At 37.4% G+C, this 16185-nt stretch overlaps 1 protein-coding gene across 1 annotated transcript; it reads left to right on the top strand.

Moving 5' to 3' along the window:
* Window positions 1-371: 371 nt before the first annotated feature.
* LOC124644195 (T-complex protein 1 subunit eta) lies at window positions 372-16147 on the top strand. The gene is made up of 13 exons (XM_047183443.1): window positions 372-500; window positions 1468-1566; window positions 5114-5275; window positions 6022-6097; window positions 6916-7027; window positions 8235-8368; window positions 9060-9235; window positions 10478-10632; window positions 11166-11335; window positions 12400-12534; window positions 13357-13545; window positions 14823-14947; window positions 15971-16147. Exons 1-13 carry the CDS (start codon window positions 498-500, stop codon window positions 16067-16069), a joined length of 1635 nt encoding a protein of 544 aa, XP_047039399.1. The 5' UTR covers window positions 372-497; the 3' UTR covers window positions 16070-16147.
* Window positions 16148-16185: the final 38 nt, after the last annotated feature.

Raw genomic sequence — 16185 nt, 5'->3', positions numbered from 1 at the left:
TTTTGAAGGAACGGTAACGAACTCAGTGTTATGTTGTGCCCATCACTAGTCGTGACTAACTGATAGGTGTCAGGAACGCATTCTCTGAACGGCCGAAGTATAACAATAATGGATTACATATGACATGACGATAAATCGATACTAATGGTTTACGCCACATCCCTAAATCAAACCGTTCCATTTCTCTCTGCCGACCAATCAGAATCACGTTTAGTTACTACACCTGCGCCCTCAAATACCCATATCTGAAAACAAGCACAAGTCTCCTTATAATAAAGATCCATCTAAAATAAGTTTACGTTTTACTGATATTTATAAGAAAAATATTCTTACTGGAGTATTTGCGAAGCATTTCGTAAACAATTTTTATATTTTATTGCTAAATTCCAAATTTTCCCCGTCTTTAGGCAGCGAAGCAAAAGTCTAGCAACTCTCTTAGTCAGCTGTCAAAGTCATTCGGTTTTTGAGGTTTTATTTGTGGAAAAATCTAAGTCAAAATGGTAATTTAATTTAAATTTTCTGCTATAATCTTTAACATTTTCTTACTTTAATCAACACAGATTTTTAGAGCGTGATGTAAATTATAAGTCTGAGTTAATATTTTGTGTGATTTGTGGTTAATTTTATGTGAAAAAGTGATACAAAAAGTTGAGGGTTAAAATTCGAGATAGATTCGGAATATTGTGAATTTCACGCAATTTTGTCGTGAAATATTGCTGTAATGGGTATGGAAGTCTGTCGTTATAATAAAAGCTATTATAAACCGGCAAAAACAGTAGTATTTGATACGTAAATAATAATTTTCTCCCGGCTTTATCTGATGTTCAATTGTCATTGTCTATGAAAAGTATGACTCGAAATCACAACTGTTCATGTGACTTGCTTTTAAACCTATAATTAAGTTAAAAAACACTTTAATTCCTACTTATATAGCTATAATACGATGAAATACGTCTAATATAACAATTAAAATTCATGTATTTTCTATTTTAAGTCTAAAAATACAAAAAAGTTTAAGAACACTCAGTTATAGCTAAAAAAAATTAATTAAAGATCTATTTGGCCTCAGCTGCCTTAGTAAATCATTATTTATAATGTAGCCTAACAGTAAACATTACTCTTAATTGATAACAATATAATAAGTAAAGATAATAATAGTAGAAACAATGGATGGATTGTATGAAAGTAAATATGGTAAGAAAGAATGTTACTTGTGAGATGATGGCAGATAGAAGAGTATGGAAGGAGAAAACATGCTGCGCCGACCCCAAATAAAATTGGGATAAGGGCAGGAGGATGATGACGATGAAGAATAGAAGCTCAAAGCTGCCATAGTCAAACCGTTCTTGTATGCACTTGTGCAGACATAGGTGCACTCCCTACTCCTTCACTATTAAAGTCCTCAGGACTTCTGGGACTTACCTGTATGTGTGAAATATTTATCAAATCAATAATATTTCCTTACAGCAACCACAGATCCTCGTGCTAAAGGAAGGGACGGACCAGTCCCAAGGCAAGCCCCAGCTCATCTCCAACATCAATGCCTGCCAACTTGTAGTAGATGCAGTAAGTACATATCATCATCATCATCATCATCTCAACCATAGGAGGTCCACTGCTGAACATAGGCCTCCCCCTTAGATCTCCACAGATACCTGTTGGAGGCGACCTGCATCCAGCGTCAGTACCTATAGAATATGTAATCACTAGCTCCAATGAGCAGGTTCACCTGCGTACTGTAGGAACTACTGCCCGTACCGGGATAAAATATAGCCTATGTTACTCGGGAAGAGTGTAGCTTTCCAACAGTGAAAGGATTTTTCAAATCAGTCCAATAGTTCCTGAGATAAGTGTGTTCAAGGAAACAAACTTTTTAAGCTTTTTTACAATTATTAGTCTATGTAACTTAGGATATTGTAAGCCAATGATTATAAACAACGGATCCAATTTCTGAACAGAACTTTGAGGATTAGAAAAAGATATGAGGCTTACTATAACTACTTATTATCCACTTCGACCAACCCATCATTAACTTTAACCAGACCCAAAAATTCTTGCAATCTTTTTTTTATTTACCACCGTTTCACCTGTGGCCCTAGGAAACCTTTCCCACTCTCACCTATTGTTTTCAAGCTACCTTACCACAAAAATTCATTAAAATCGGTTCAGTCATTCTTGATCTATAAAAACACAGTTACTTACACATATTATCTAATACAAAAGGCTCATGCAGAAGGCAATGTATTCTGTTAACTCACACCGCACTCCTTCTTCTCATATTCTTATGTCTACATGTGGACATTGGAGTGGGTTACATGTTTGTGCAACTATAGTTCGGCCGTTCAGAGAATGCGTTCCTGACACCTGTCAGTTAGTCACGACTAGTGATGGGCACAACATAACACTGAGTTCGTTACCGTTCCTCCAAAATGAACCGCCAAATTATTTTAAGATTATTTTCGTTTTAAATTGGCGGAATCATTTAAATTTTTATTTTAGTTATTTAAGTGGAAACCAAAAAAAGGTAATATTGGAGGAGGTGGTGTCTTCATCATCATCTTCCCCTACATGTATAATTATATTATTATCAATAACAGAATCAATCCTGATATCTCGGTCAAAATGTTCCAAAATCAGGTTTTTAGTCTTCTCAACAACCCTTGCCCAGTCATCTCTTGTGACTTCCCCGCAGGCTTCTTTTAATAGGGTCATCATCTTTTTCGTGCTGAATGGCGGGGAAGTATTGTGGCGGGCGGCGTAACCTTTTATTTGAGCCCAGATTAGCTCGATCGCGTTATATTGGCAATGATACGGTGGAATTCTTAGAACGCGATGACCGTACTCCAGAGCCAGTTCATCGATTTCGTATCGCACATTTGCCGCTTTATTTTCTTTAACTAATTTAATTAGCTCTGCTTTTAGCATCTGCATATTTGCGTCAATGCCTTTTGCTTGTAACCAAGCCACCATTTCTTCTTTTTTATTAGCTTGGGTAGGGGGTTTCTGTATTTGAACCGAGTGATAGGAGGCATTATCCATGAATATTACAGAAGGCTCTGCTAGGCTGGGCAAAAGCACGTTCTGGAACCACTCTTTAAATGTAGTGGCATTCATTTCCTCGTGGTAGTCATTTGTGGTTTTTGATTGAAATGCCAGTAACGCGTTCTCCACAAAGCCGTATTTTGCAGAACCTGCGTGGCATATTATCAGACGGGCCCCCTTACCCATTGGTACTTTTGACGTTGACGCTTGTGTATCATCCGTCCAGGAACGGGAAACCGTGTGATTGGCGTTTAGCCATGTCTCGTCAATGAACACGACATTATCCCAGTTATCAATTTTTTTTGCTTCCCTCAAAAAACTTATCCTTTTTAAAATTACGTCGTATCGTTCTAATAAAATTTTTCTTTTGTCTGTTTTTTTATACGAAAAACCTATATCTTTTAAGATTTTGGTTAAAGCAGTTTTACCCCCCCTAAACAGTCCAGCTTCTCTTAAGGATGCCAAAAGCTTCTTCCTGTTGAGATATTCATTTCTGGAATAGTAACCATATATATGATTTCTGATTGCATCGGCGTCAAAGGTGTCAATATCTGTCACGGGTTTAGTTCTACGTTTCTTCTTCGGAGTACGTAAAATATTATCTTCCATGCCAGTCGAGCCGAACTTTTCTTTATTAATATTTGTTATCGTTCGTTTGCTAACTCCAAGCGCCTGAGAGACGCGTTCTTGTACTTGTTCGACAGGTATCAGGGGTCCGCAATTTTGCCGCTCCCGCTCAAAGTAATCTTGCAGCTTGATGATTAACTCACGGGCTCCACTTTTCAATGTTTGTCCACGTTTAGGCATTATTATGCACCAAAAGTAAAAAGAACGCAATAAAAAACACAATCGAAGTCCTATTTAGCGCCGATGTCAGTTTGAAAAGCAGAAACAGTCTTAAGGAGATGAGTTACGCACGAAGAATTTATGTCGACTAATTTATTTATACGGGCGGCGCCCTATTTATATGTGTACGCCTGCGACAACGAAAATCTGATTTTGAAAATTTAAAATTTTGAATTTGACATTTGAACTTCATTGTATTTTTCTTCATGACTATTGAAGGTTGCGAGTCGAAAAGGTTGTATGCGTTTCATGTCGCTACAAGTCCATTAAACATAAGCCGGATAATCAAATAAAAACCATAGACATAATATAGTAAACAGGACTGCGCACATATTATACTACTTACTTATTGGTGTCTATGAGATTAAGCTATGTGAGACAAATCCGAATTTGCTAAGATTATTAAACACAGATTGGTATTGAAGTTTTAACTTACGCAGTTTGTTACCTTAAGATACTAATATAAGCTTTTAATAATTAGCTGAAATTAGCTGTATTAAATTCATAAAAGTTATCTTATAGTCCATTATTTTCAAATTTTAAAAAAGAAAAACAAATCTTTTATTTTATAATATAAGTATAACTGTAAAAGAACTGATTACGATACTTGCCTGTTATTTTTAGCACAGCACTACAAATATAAAGCGCTGACATAACCTTGTAATTGCGCAGTATAGATTTAGAAAAATATTGTTTACCAAGTTATTTGACACTCAGTTTGGACCAAAATTATAACATTCATTGATTATTGATATAATAATGTTGTTTTAAATTTATTTCATCAATTGTTAAAACGGTAAACAATCAGCAAAAAATTTTTATCGTAACTGCAACGCCATTACAAAGTTACGTCGTCAGTTCAATCGCGATGTGTCAGGAACGCATTCTCTGAACGGCCGAACTATAGTTTTAAGTATTTTCTTGTATTTTCTCTAGCATGTAACTGTTTTCTGCCCCTAATAAAATAAAATAAAAATGTTTCTCTTAAATATTCACATACAAAAATATATTTTTTTACCGTTCAACTAGTGACGTTTCGAAAGAGCTTCTATCTGCCTTTTTGAAATAAATAATTTTGACCTTACTTGCCACAACTTTAACCAACACATTATCATCTGTGACCAGTCAATGTAATATTTTATTTTATCTTACCTGAAATCAGTTACTACTAAAACCAAATTTCTTATACATCAAAAGTCAATGTACCAAAACTTCCTTTCCCCAGGTCCGCACAACCCTGGGCCCTCGAGGCATGGACAAGCTGATCGTAGACCACAACGGCAAGGCGGTGATCTCCAACGATGGAGCTACCATCATGAAGCTCCTGGATATTGTGCATCCGGCTGCTAAAACCCTGGTGGATATTGCTAAGTCGCAGGATGCTGAGGTGAGATTTTTTTTTATGTTGTAAGATGGTATGTGAAATTGTGGTGGTTTCTGAGTGAATAGAATAAAATTTGATTTTGGAAATATGAGTATATTTTGAAGTGCAGAAATCCTGTCTTAATTTTTAATTATATATGTAACTTTATTTTAAGGATTTTAAAGAAGTGTGGGATTGAAACACAATTACTTGTTCTCACCCATGGTTTCACCTATTTCTCGAGTGAACTACTTCTATATAAATACTCTTCCGCCCGCGGTTTTACCCGCGTCGCAAAGACTACATCCTTAGCCTAGATGAGGATAAAAAGTATTTTATGTCCTTCCCCTGGGTCTAAGCTACTTCCCCACAATTTTTGGCCAAATCAGTTCAACTATTTGTGAGTTATAATTAGTAACTGAAACAATTTTACTTTTAACCAACTTCAAAAAGTAGTTATTTCTCAATTAGTCTATATTTTATTTTATAATTGTTTTTATAAAATACCTATGATTACTATATGATTAATGTTAATGTTATAATATTTATGTATAGTATTTTCTATGGGCAGTATACCTGATTTTTATAAATAAATAGAGATAGTATAGAATTCAGATTAAAAAGTTAACCAATGATTAAAAACAAACGGATCCAATTACTGAACCACCGTGTGGCTCATGATAGTAGATATGAGGTTAACTCTTAAGTGCTACAGTTAACTTTAACTATAACTACACTATAGTTTAACCAGTGTAATGTTGGTTTTGCAGGTCGGTGATGGCACCACGTCTGTGGTCATCCTGGCTGGAGAGCTTCTGAAGAGATTGAAGCCGTTTGTTGAAGAAGGTATGTGGTATATTTAAATTATTTAAATGAAAAGAAAATTTGTTAATTATGTGGGTATTTTCTTTTTTGTAAGTTTCAGTGGCATATTGTCATAACAAATTGATAAACAATATTGTTCTTGTAAATTTTTTTCTTAAACTTAAAAACGTTTTTACAATATTAAATCCAAAATACAGTTTGCAATAATGGACTGTAATTTTCTAATTCAACGAAATGAAATATCGCGAATGACCTTACTATGTATATTTTGGAAAGACCCTAAAATTCCAAAGATGAGAAGTCATAATTGGCGTATAAGCGAAAAATCGATCGTAATTTACTTTTAAATACGGCCGATTCCAATAATCTATCAATATGTTGATTTGCTTACTATAGATAGAATTTTACATAAGCCACATAGGTACTAGTAATGTCAAATACTTTCCCTGGGAGGCCTTTTGGGGGCTATTGTTTGTAAATGTTGATACCCAAAAAGCGCTTTTTTTTAGCCAAGTTTGAATAAATGATTTTGAGTTGTCTTTATATCTAGTAAACAAACAACATAGACAGAACATTACGAAAAACCATAAAAAAACAATGATTATAACAAACGGATCCAATTTCTGACCTTCCCGTGAGGACAACACACGTTTATGAGAACGCCCACATCATCATCATCGTCAGCCTATCGCAGTCCACTGCTGGACATAGGCCTCTCCAAGTGCACGCCACTGAGATCGATTTTCGGCTTCTCGCATCCAGCTCCTGCCAGCCGAACGCCCACACAACTACACTATTTACACACACAAACTCACGTTTTTTTTAATATGTCTTTCTAGGTGTACATCCGCGTATTATAATTAAGGCTATTAGGGTGGCGGCCAAACTTGCAGTGGATCGCGTCAGAGAATTAGCGGTGAAAATTGATAATACGTCGCCTGAGAAACAGAGGTATGTGTGTGATTTTATCTATACTAGTATAATATAATAAAAATATTTCTGTCTGTTTTTACAAACAATAGCAATTCAACCTATCCAAATCTGTCAAATTTTACCAACCGCATACTAACCTTCTGCTTTTGTGACAAGTTTGAAAATCAATCGAAGTTTTTTGATAGATCCAGGGAGGGACGAAGTAGCGAACCGATTAAAATAATCTTTCACTGTTGTAAAGCTACACCGTTCCCGAGTTACATAGGCTGTATTTTGTTCCTGTATGGGGAGGAGTTGGGAAAAGAGTTGCAGTTGAAACAAAAAAGCTAGTCTATACTAAAATTATAAACTGTTTGTAAAATGTGATCTCTCTCCGGGCGGTGGTGCAGGGTTGTCGAACCATCGCGCCATGAGAGTGTAGGAATAGTGAGTGCACTATAATATGTCCTGCGTAGCTGACTGATCTCGTTATATCGGGTGTGTCGTTCATAATCACATTAAATGAAATGCGTTAATATACTGGTTAATATATGTTGATTAACACAAAGAAAAAAGAAAAATACGTAAAAATAAAAAAATGCATTTTTCAAACAAAGTAAATAGAATAGAAATGTGCGAAAATTAGAACACCATATAGAAGTCAGTCATTACAAACAGCTGAAATTCTCCCTTGAAAACTGACAGCTGTCAACTGATCAAAACATTCGATACTCCTAACTTTATCTCTGCTTTACACATGATGTTGTAAATTATGAAAACGAAAAATGAGTCCTGTGGCCAAACCACTGAATGGATTAGGTTATTTTTTTACAATTCGCTATAGAATATCATGAAGTACATGTGATAGAATTTAATGTGATTATGAACGACACACCCGATATGCGAACAGCCGCCGTGGCCATAATTGTTCCAGACGCTATTATTAATGAATATGTAAGCCAATGATTATAAACAACGGATCCAATTTCTGAATAGAACTTTGAGGATTATGTTAAAAGAAATGAGACTTACAAATACTACTCATTTAGTTGTACTATCCACTTTGACCAACCCAATTAGTACATGCGTAGTTGGGAAAAGACTCAGCAGATGATGATGTGTGAAAAGTCGTATCAAGATTTAAGCAGAGTGCCAAATGGAATACCTATAGACAAATAATTTTCTATTATTTTTTATCAGTTTATTACACTCTTTGACCAGTTAAAGATCCCTATTTTGTCTACAGGGAGCTTCTGACCAAGTGTGCAGCCACCGCTATGTCTTCGAAGCTGATTCACCAGCAGAAAGACCACTTCTCCAAGATGGTGGTTGACGCTGTACTGTCCTTGGACGCTCCACTGCTGCCTTTGGATATGATCGGTGAGTCTTGATGATGTCTTTATTTGGCTAGCCGTTTTGTCGAACGGAAAAATATGTTTAATTTAAAAAGTAAAGTGTGTTTAATATATTTTTTGCTTATTTAAAAGATGGATTATAATATTATTGTAATTATTGTAATTTTTTTGAGTTCTGTACCCAAACGGTAAAATGGGACTCTATTACTAAGACTTCATTGTCAGTCTGTCACCAGTCTGTATCACATTAACTGTGATAGTAGGATAATTAAATTTTTCATAGACTCTTATTTGTATTGGCGTTATCGCAACAATAAATAACTAGAATAATTTTAATAATTTTTTATTTACTCAAAAACAATAATACATTTCTTCTTACAAAACTAGGCTGACAGATTACTTATAAAAAGAGAAGTAGCATCTGCAGCCGAACTAGGCGTGAGCCTGTATCTCAGCTTACAGCAGAAGCTAGGATATAATTATTTTTGGGCTCCCACACAATAAATGTTATTCTTACATATGCTCGTTTTAATACATAATGTACGGAACTTATATGCACAAGTCCAACTCATGCATGACAGTTTTTTTTATGTACAAATAAATGTCGTTAACGTGGTGATTAACGCTCATTCCTTCATCCGCAGATGATGATAATTTGGGTACAAGAATTTTGTAAAATTCAAGCCAATTTAATCAATACTTATTCCTACCAACAGGTATCAAAAAAATCTCCGGTGGTGCTCTAGAAGACTCGTTCATGGTAGCCGGAGTGGCCTTCAAGAAGACATTCTCGTATGCTGGCTTCGAGATGCAGCCCAAGAGCTATGAGAATTGCAAGATTGCTCTGCTGAACATCGAGCTTGAACTTAAAGCGGAGAGGGATAATGCTGAGGTGAGAGTTTAGTTTTATTATACAAGTGTGTAATACCTAATCACATTAAATTAAATACGTTAATATACTGGCTAATATTTGACGATTAGCATGAAGAAAAATAATAATACAATAAAAATGTGCAAGAAATAGAAAAGTCAGTACAAACAAGGAAATTCTCCCTTGACAACTGACAGCTGTTAAGTGGTCAAAACATTCGATACAACTATACTTTATTTCTGCTTTACACATGATATTTTAAATTATGAAAACTAAAAAGTATTGTAAGTGATATGATTGAATGTGATTAGGTACAACACACCAAATATAACTATCAGGAGTCGTTACAGGTAGTCAGAAGCCAGTAAGTCCTGGTAACTAGGTTGAGGAGGGTTGACAGTCGCTCCTTGGGGCACACTGGTACTCAGCTGCATCCGGTTAGACCGGAAGCGGACTGGGGTGGGATAAGTTGGGGAAAAGGCTCGGGAGATGTACATATCCATCCTCCGAGCCTTTTTCCCAATCATGTTGGGGTCGGCTTCCAGTCTAACCGGATTCAGCTGAGTACCAGTGCTTTACAAGAAGCGACTGCCTATCTGACCTCCTCAACCCAGTTACCCGGGCAACCCGATACCCCTTGGTTAGACTGGTGTCAGACTTACTGGCTTCTGACTACCCGTAACGACTGCCAAGGATGTTCATCATGCAAAAAATATTTACACAAAATACATATTAAACAAATAAAAAATGTAAGCCAATGATTATAAACAACGGATCCAATTTCTGATCAACTGTGAGGATCTTAAATTAATATGAGGCTTACAAATAATCGTTATTGTTAAAAGAACTACAAAAAAGCTTGGATGCGCAGGTGGGACTGATGACAACTATACCAAAGTTTCGTTTCATCCTGGTATGGGAAGAATTTATAAATATGAATTTGTCTCAGGACACACAAAATTAATCAATGTTTATTTATTTACTTATAATATACTTCAACGCCTAAATGTTCTTTTACTAATGTATGTTTTTATGTTTTGTATATAGTATTTTATTTTTACTATTGTATATACCTTCCTTCTTTCTTTCCTTCATTTGATTAAAAAGTCAGAAGTCTAGACTATCTATGTACCAAATATAATTTACATTGGATAACTAGTTTTGTTTTAACAAAATAAATTATCTTTTATCTTGTCTTACAAGTCCCCAATAGACTGATTTACTTTTATATTTACTCACTATACCCATTTAAATCGTACCCAGGTCCGAGTAGACAACGTATCAGAATACCAGAAAGTGGTCGACGCTGAATGGCAGATCCTGTACGAGAAGCTCCAAGCTCTTCACGCGAGCGGAGCCAACGTGGTGCTGAGCAAGCTGCCCATAGGAGACGTGGCCACGCAGTACTTTGCTGACCGGTGAGTATCCGGCTAGGCGCTTCCTTAGTGTAGCTCTTCACGCGAGTGGAGCCAACGTGGTGCTGAGCAAGCTGCCCATAGGAGACGTGGCCACACAGTACTTTGCTGACCGGTGAGTATCCGGCTAGGCGCTTCCTTATTGAATTGAGTAATTTAAACAGTCTCGAAAAATTTTGACCTTTGACCTTGAATTTTTTGGAATTTCGTCCTTGAATATCTCAAGGCAACTTAAAATTTAACATATGCAGTCTGAGGTTTAATGCTAACTTTAAAGGTAAATTAATTTTGCTTTGGTGGGTAGGAAATTCATTCGTAAGTGTCAAAAAAGAATTATACGACAAGCACTAAAGTTTTTTAAATAAGCACTTTGATGGTAAAGGAGAACGTAAAACACTCTTCCCAGCGCAAATATAGGAAGTGGGTGAAGGGTGGGCGTTTTGGTTGCTGTCTTTTGTAAATTTCTTACCTTCGAAAAGTGCTGTTTTGCAGCCAAGTATATAGTAGTACTTAATATATATTTTTTTGTCTTCTAGTGACATGTTCTGCGCCGGTCGCGTGCCTGAAGAGGACATGCGCCGCACCCAACGCGCCTGCGGGGGCGCAGTCCTGAGCTCTGTACGAGACCTGCAGCCCTCCGCCCTCGGCACCGCCGCCGCCTTCTCCGAGCGACAGGTCGGCGGCGAGCGATACAACATGTTCACTGGTGAGTGTAGCTGCAGGCCTCTGCCCTGGGCTGCGGGATTGTTCGAAAGAGTTACCGCGGCGCTGGTACATAGGCGGCCTACGGCGGAACACGACGGTTTTTAGTCAGTAAGAGTCTGACACTCCCTTACCACTGCTAACCCACAGCGGGAGAGGTAATTTGATGATTTTTAGTCGTTAAAAAAAACTTAGACTTAACTAAAGCGAAGCACAACGGACAGGTTTTAAAAACAAGCAAAAGAAAGTCTTTGCTCACAAATATTAGTCACTTATCACGTAATATTTAAAAAATACAATATCTTTTACTAATGATTTGATTTCAATATTTCCGAACACAGCAATAGCGCTAAGAATATTACTTACACTGCCGGTTTCAGTTACATCTGTTGAAAGATCATTTACAAAATCAAAAATTCTTAAAAAAGATTTAAGATCAACCAGTAACTTACTTTATCGGGAATTCGAGTATTTAACTCTAATTCCCCAATAAAGTAAAAATCCTAGCCATGTTTTTCTTCACCCCTAGATTTCACTATTCCTTCCTATATACTTTTTATTTCACTCCTTCTCCCACTAACTCCTGCCTTCTCCTTTATCCAGGTTATAATAAAGAGGTGGCTCCTGATGGTAAGATTATAATGCGCATTGTTGTAGTACTATGTATATTTGTATTAAGATAATGCGTAGATTTCTTTCCGTACACGGATAAAATGTAGACTAGATAGTGTAGCTTACCAAGATTGAACCCAACCTTAGCTAGAAACTAGAAAAAATGGTTATTGTATGTATTCTTGTATTTAGGTTTCAAAAGTAGATAGTTCTCTAGTGATTTCTAGAGCTAGAGGACGTCTTAACGACCCCGGCATTGATTTCTATGACCTTCGAAATGTTGAATAGTTTGATAATAAAGTACTTTGAATTTTAACCAATACCTAGTTATCCTTCGTGTTCCGCTCCAGGTCAATTGTACCTTGGTGTTTGCGACTCATTTACTGAGTTGACCTTGACCTTCAAAAATGACCTTGAATCTTTAAAACTGTCTAACGTTCCTATGCCTCATTCCAGGATGTCCGGCAGCGAAGACGTGCACCCTGCTCCTCCGCGGTGGTGCGGAACAGTTCCTGGAGGAGACTGAGCGGTCGCTGCACGACGCCATCATGATCGTGCGCCGGACCATCAAGAACGATGCCGTCGTCGCTGGTGAGTGACTGTTGTGACCTTAGGTCCTCGTGTAAACCTTCTAGAGTGGAATTGGAATTGAAAAAAAAGGAATGATATTACCAAACACACATTATAAGCAATACATTGTTGCCGACCCAAAAAAAACCGCCTCTCAGACAGAAATTTCGATGTCAAATCTGTTATTTTAATTAAAAATTCATATCAAGACTTTTATCTTTAGTCAAGTTCTTACTAAGAAAAAGATGTCTCTTCTCTGTTTTAAAAACTAAAAAATAGGTACCCGCTTTGTCGTTGTAAGCCAATGATTATAAACAACGGATCCAATTTCTGAATGGTTGTGAGGATTTTAAATTGATATGAGGCTTACAAATAATTATAATCTTTAAAAATACACAGAAGTAGTTGTTTCCCACTCTTTGTTAAAACTGCTATTGCGATTATATTGCGATTCAATTTCTTTTCATGACATTATTAACTTCGGGCCCCTGTTAACTTCCAGATCCTAAACCAACCAACAGGTTTTATAAGTTCACTAACGCAACGATATAAAAATGCAATTTTACACATAGTTAACGGATTAACGATTAACTTAAACTTGCGTTAATTCTTCCGAAATGTAACGCTTTAACGTTTAACGAAGCTAACTTTTTTTCGTAGCGGATTAACTTAAAAAAGGAGGTTTTCAGTTTTATTGAGTTCGATTTGTGCGCAATTATTTCACGTTTGGTTGAGCCGATTTTTTCAGTCAGTTTTCAGAATTAGGTTTTCGACATTATTTATTGAAGTTGATTTTTTTTGTAGAAATATTTTCATTTCTAAAACTTATTTATCTTCCCCAAGGTGGAGGCGCCATTGACATGGAAATCTCTAAACACCTCCGCGAGTACGCCAAGAGCGTCGCCGGGAAGGAACAGCTCCTGGTGGCAGCAGTGGCTCGCGCCTTCGAGGCAGTTCCTCGGCAGCTGTGTGATAACGCCGGCTTCGATGCCACAAACCTGCTTAACAAGCTGAGGAATAAGCATCATAACGGTATGTGAAATATATCATCATCTGCCTAGACTTTTCCTTAAATATGTTGGGGTCGAAGAAGCTAGGATGCTGGAAGGATGCTGCTCAAGATAGAAAAAAGAAGTGGAAGATCCTGTGAGTCCTCAGTCCCTGATGAGGGCATAACCATCATTAGGTTGGGGTCGGCTTCCAGTCTAACGCAGCTGAGTACCAGTGTGCCACAAGGAGCGACTGCCTATCTGACCTCCTCAACCCAGTTACTCGGGCAACTAGATATATGTAGCTTGGTAAGGAACAGCTCCTGGTGGCTGCAGTGGCCCGCGCCTTCGAGGCGGTTCCTCGACAGCTGTGTGATAACGCCGGCTTCGATGCCACCAACCTGCTCAATAAGCTGAGGAATAAGCATCATAATGGTATGTATCAAGTGCCTAGGCCGTTCCCTAGTAGCTGAGAGTCCAGTCTAACCGGATGCAGCTGAGTACCAGTGTGCCACAAGGAACGAATGTCTATTTGATATTTTTAATTTTCATCCCAACTTCCCAAAAAGGACCCCTCCGGTCACATTTGAAATTATATAATTTCTAGAGAAACAATGACAAAGAATATATTTGAGATATGTTATTTTCGCGAAAGAAACTCTTTAGCTTTAGGATATTATAAGCCAATGATTATAAACAACGGATCCAATTTCTGAACAGAACTTTGTGGATTATAGAAAAAGATATGAGGCTTTTATTTTACTAAGATTAGCAAACAAACTTTTCAGTTATTTAATATGAGTATAGATATAGACACATATTTATTAGTTTTTTTACACTTATATTCTTTAAGTATCTAAGTGTCCACTATTTCTTGTAAGTTAGCACCGGCTATCGCTGAAAACCAGCGCTGGGACTCTGTCTCGTTTCGGGTCGCAGCATTATGCTGAGCGAGGGCCGTATTGCGCGCTTTAAGACTTTATTTTTTTCTTTCTTTTGTTGTTTATATTGTTCAAGATATACTCTTGCGTATTTTACACCTGCGATTAAACTTATTTTTCTTTCTAGTTTATTTTTTTTACCATTTGAAGCTATCGACTATCATCATCATCATCTCAGGCATAGGACGTCCACTGCTGAACATAGGCCTCCCCCTTAGATCTCCACAGATACCTGTTGGAGGCGACCTGCATCCAGCGTCGACGGCGACCGACATATAAGGTCGTCTGTCCACCTTGTTGGTGGACGTCCTATCGATTATATAATGTCTTTATTTCTATGTCTACAACCAACTCTAAAGTAACATTTTCCTCGTCCCAGGCGAGGTGTGGTACGGCATCGACATCCAGAAGGAGGACATCGGCGACAACTTCGTGTCGTGCGTGTGGGAGCCCGCCGTCGTCAAGATCAACGCCATCACCGCCGCCTGCGAGGCCGCTGCACAGGTAATACTTAGATACTTACTTACATATGTAATTTTTATTTTATTTATTTGGCTCGCCAACAATTGTTAACACGATAAAAATATTAAATGTTATGCAGGTGGTGCAGTTTATTTTATAGGTAAAGTTATCGGCACGGATATTGAGCCCTGACCTTCACCTGCGCAGAAGTGATTTATTGGTTTATAGCTATAAGTGTACAGTGCGCAAAGCGAACCCCACTCTTCCGCCGAGAGCTCATTATCCGTACCGATAACTATAACGTGAGAGTCATATGATGAGAGTTATATGTCAGTTTACTGGAGCTCGATTTTGCTAATTTATGTGTCAATTGGATGTCAATTGAATCTCAATAGCAGTTTTAATCTTAGCGAGAATTCTGCCACAAATATAAGACTAATCGTATTCTGATGAAATTGCATTGGTTTGCCATGTGATCTATAGGGTAGTTGCTTTACTACATTTGCAAACAATATGATTGATTATTGAATCACAGAAAATGGTATAATATTTATAACAAAAAAATTGTGGTATGCCACATAGGCTCCAATAGTAATTATGTCGTGATTGAATCTCAATTGGATATCCATCGTACGTCGCTTAGGTAAAGCAATCGAAGCTATAGCTATTTCAAGTTGTTTTACATGGCCCTGTCTCAATTTTACCTACTTATATCCGTACCAAATTTCATCTCAATTTGAATAGCCGTTTTACCAGGAAGACGACAACACTACTATCTTGTGCACATTTATTTATTATAGTTCGGCCATTCAGAGAATGCGTTCCTGACACGTCGCGATTGAACTGACGACGTAATAACATTCATTGATTATTGATATAATAATGTTGTTTTAATGCTCCTCAATTGTTAAAACGGTAAACAACCAGCAAAAATATTTTTATCGTAACTGCAACGCCATTGCAAAGTTACGTCGTCAGTTCAATCGCGACGTGTCAGGAACGCATTCTCTGAATGGCCGAACTATAGCAATGAACTCGCAACTAACAAAAATTCTAAATTTTCAGATCCTGTCCGTAGACGAGACGATAAAGAACGTCAAAAGCGGAGACATGCCGATGGCCGGAGCCCCGGGACGCGGCATGGGCCGGCCTCGCATGGGATAGACCATGCATGCATGCACGCCTTACTCACATACTCTTAGCTTAACGTGAAGTATTACAGCTGTTGTTGCGTCGAAAATAATAATAATCATCATCATCATCTCAGGCATAGGACGTCC

This window comes from Helicoverpa zea, chromosome 29, assembly GCF_022581195.2.
Source record: "Helicoverpa zea isolate HzStark_Cry1AcR chromosome 29, ilHelZeax1.1, whole genome shotgun sequence".
In the NCBI taxonomy this organism is placed as follows: Eukaryota; Metazoa; Arthropoda; class Insecta; order Lepidoptera; family Noctuidae; genus Helicoverpa; species Helicoverpa zea.
This window is presented reverse-complemented; position numbering and strand designations above follow the sequence as displayed.

Bases quoted from the DNA above. Each gene is read 5' to 3' on its own strand.
- LOC124644195 (XM_047183443.1), top strand. The intron at 7,028-8,234 runs GTATGTGTGTGA...TTTTGTCTACAG, and splicing joins ACGTCGCCTGAGAAACAGAG to GGAGCTTCTGACCAAGTGTG. The intron at 8,369-9,059 runs GTGAGTCTTGAT...TCCTACCAACAG, and splicing joins GCTGCCTTTGGATATGATCG to GTATCAAAAAAATCTCCGGT.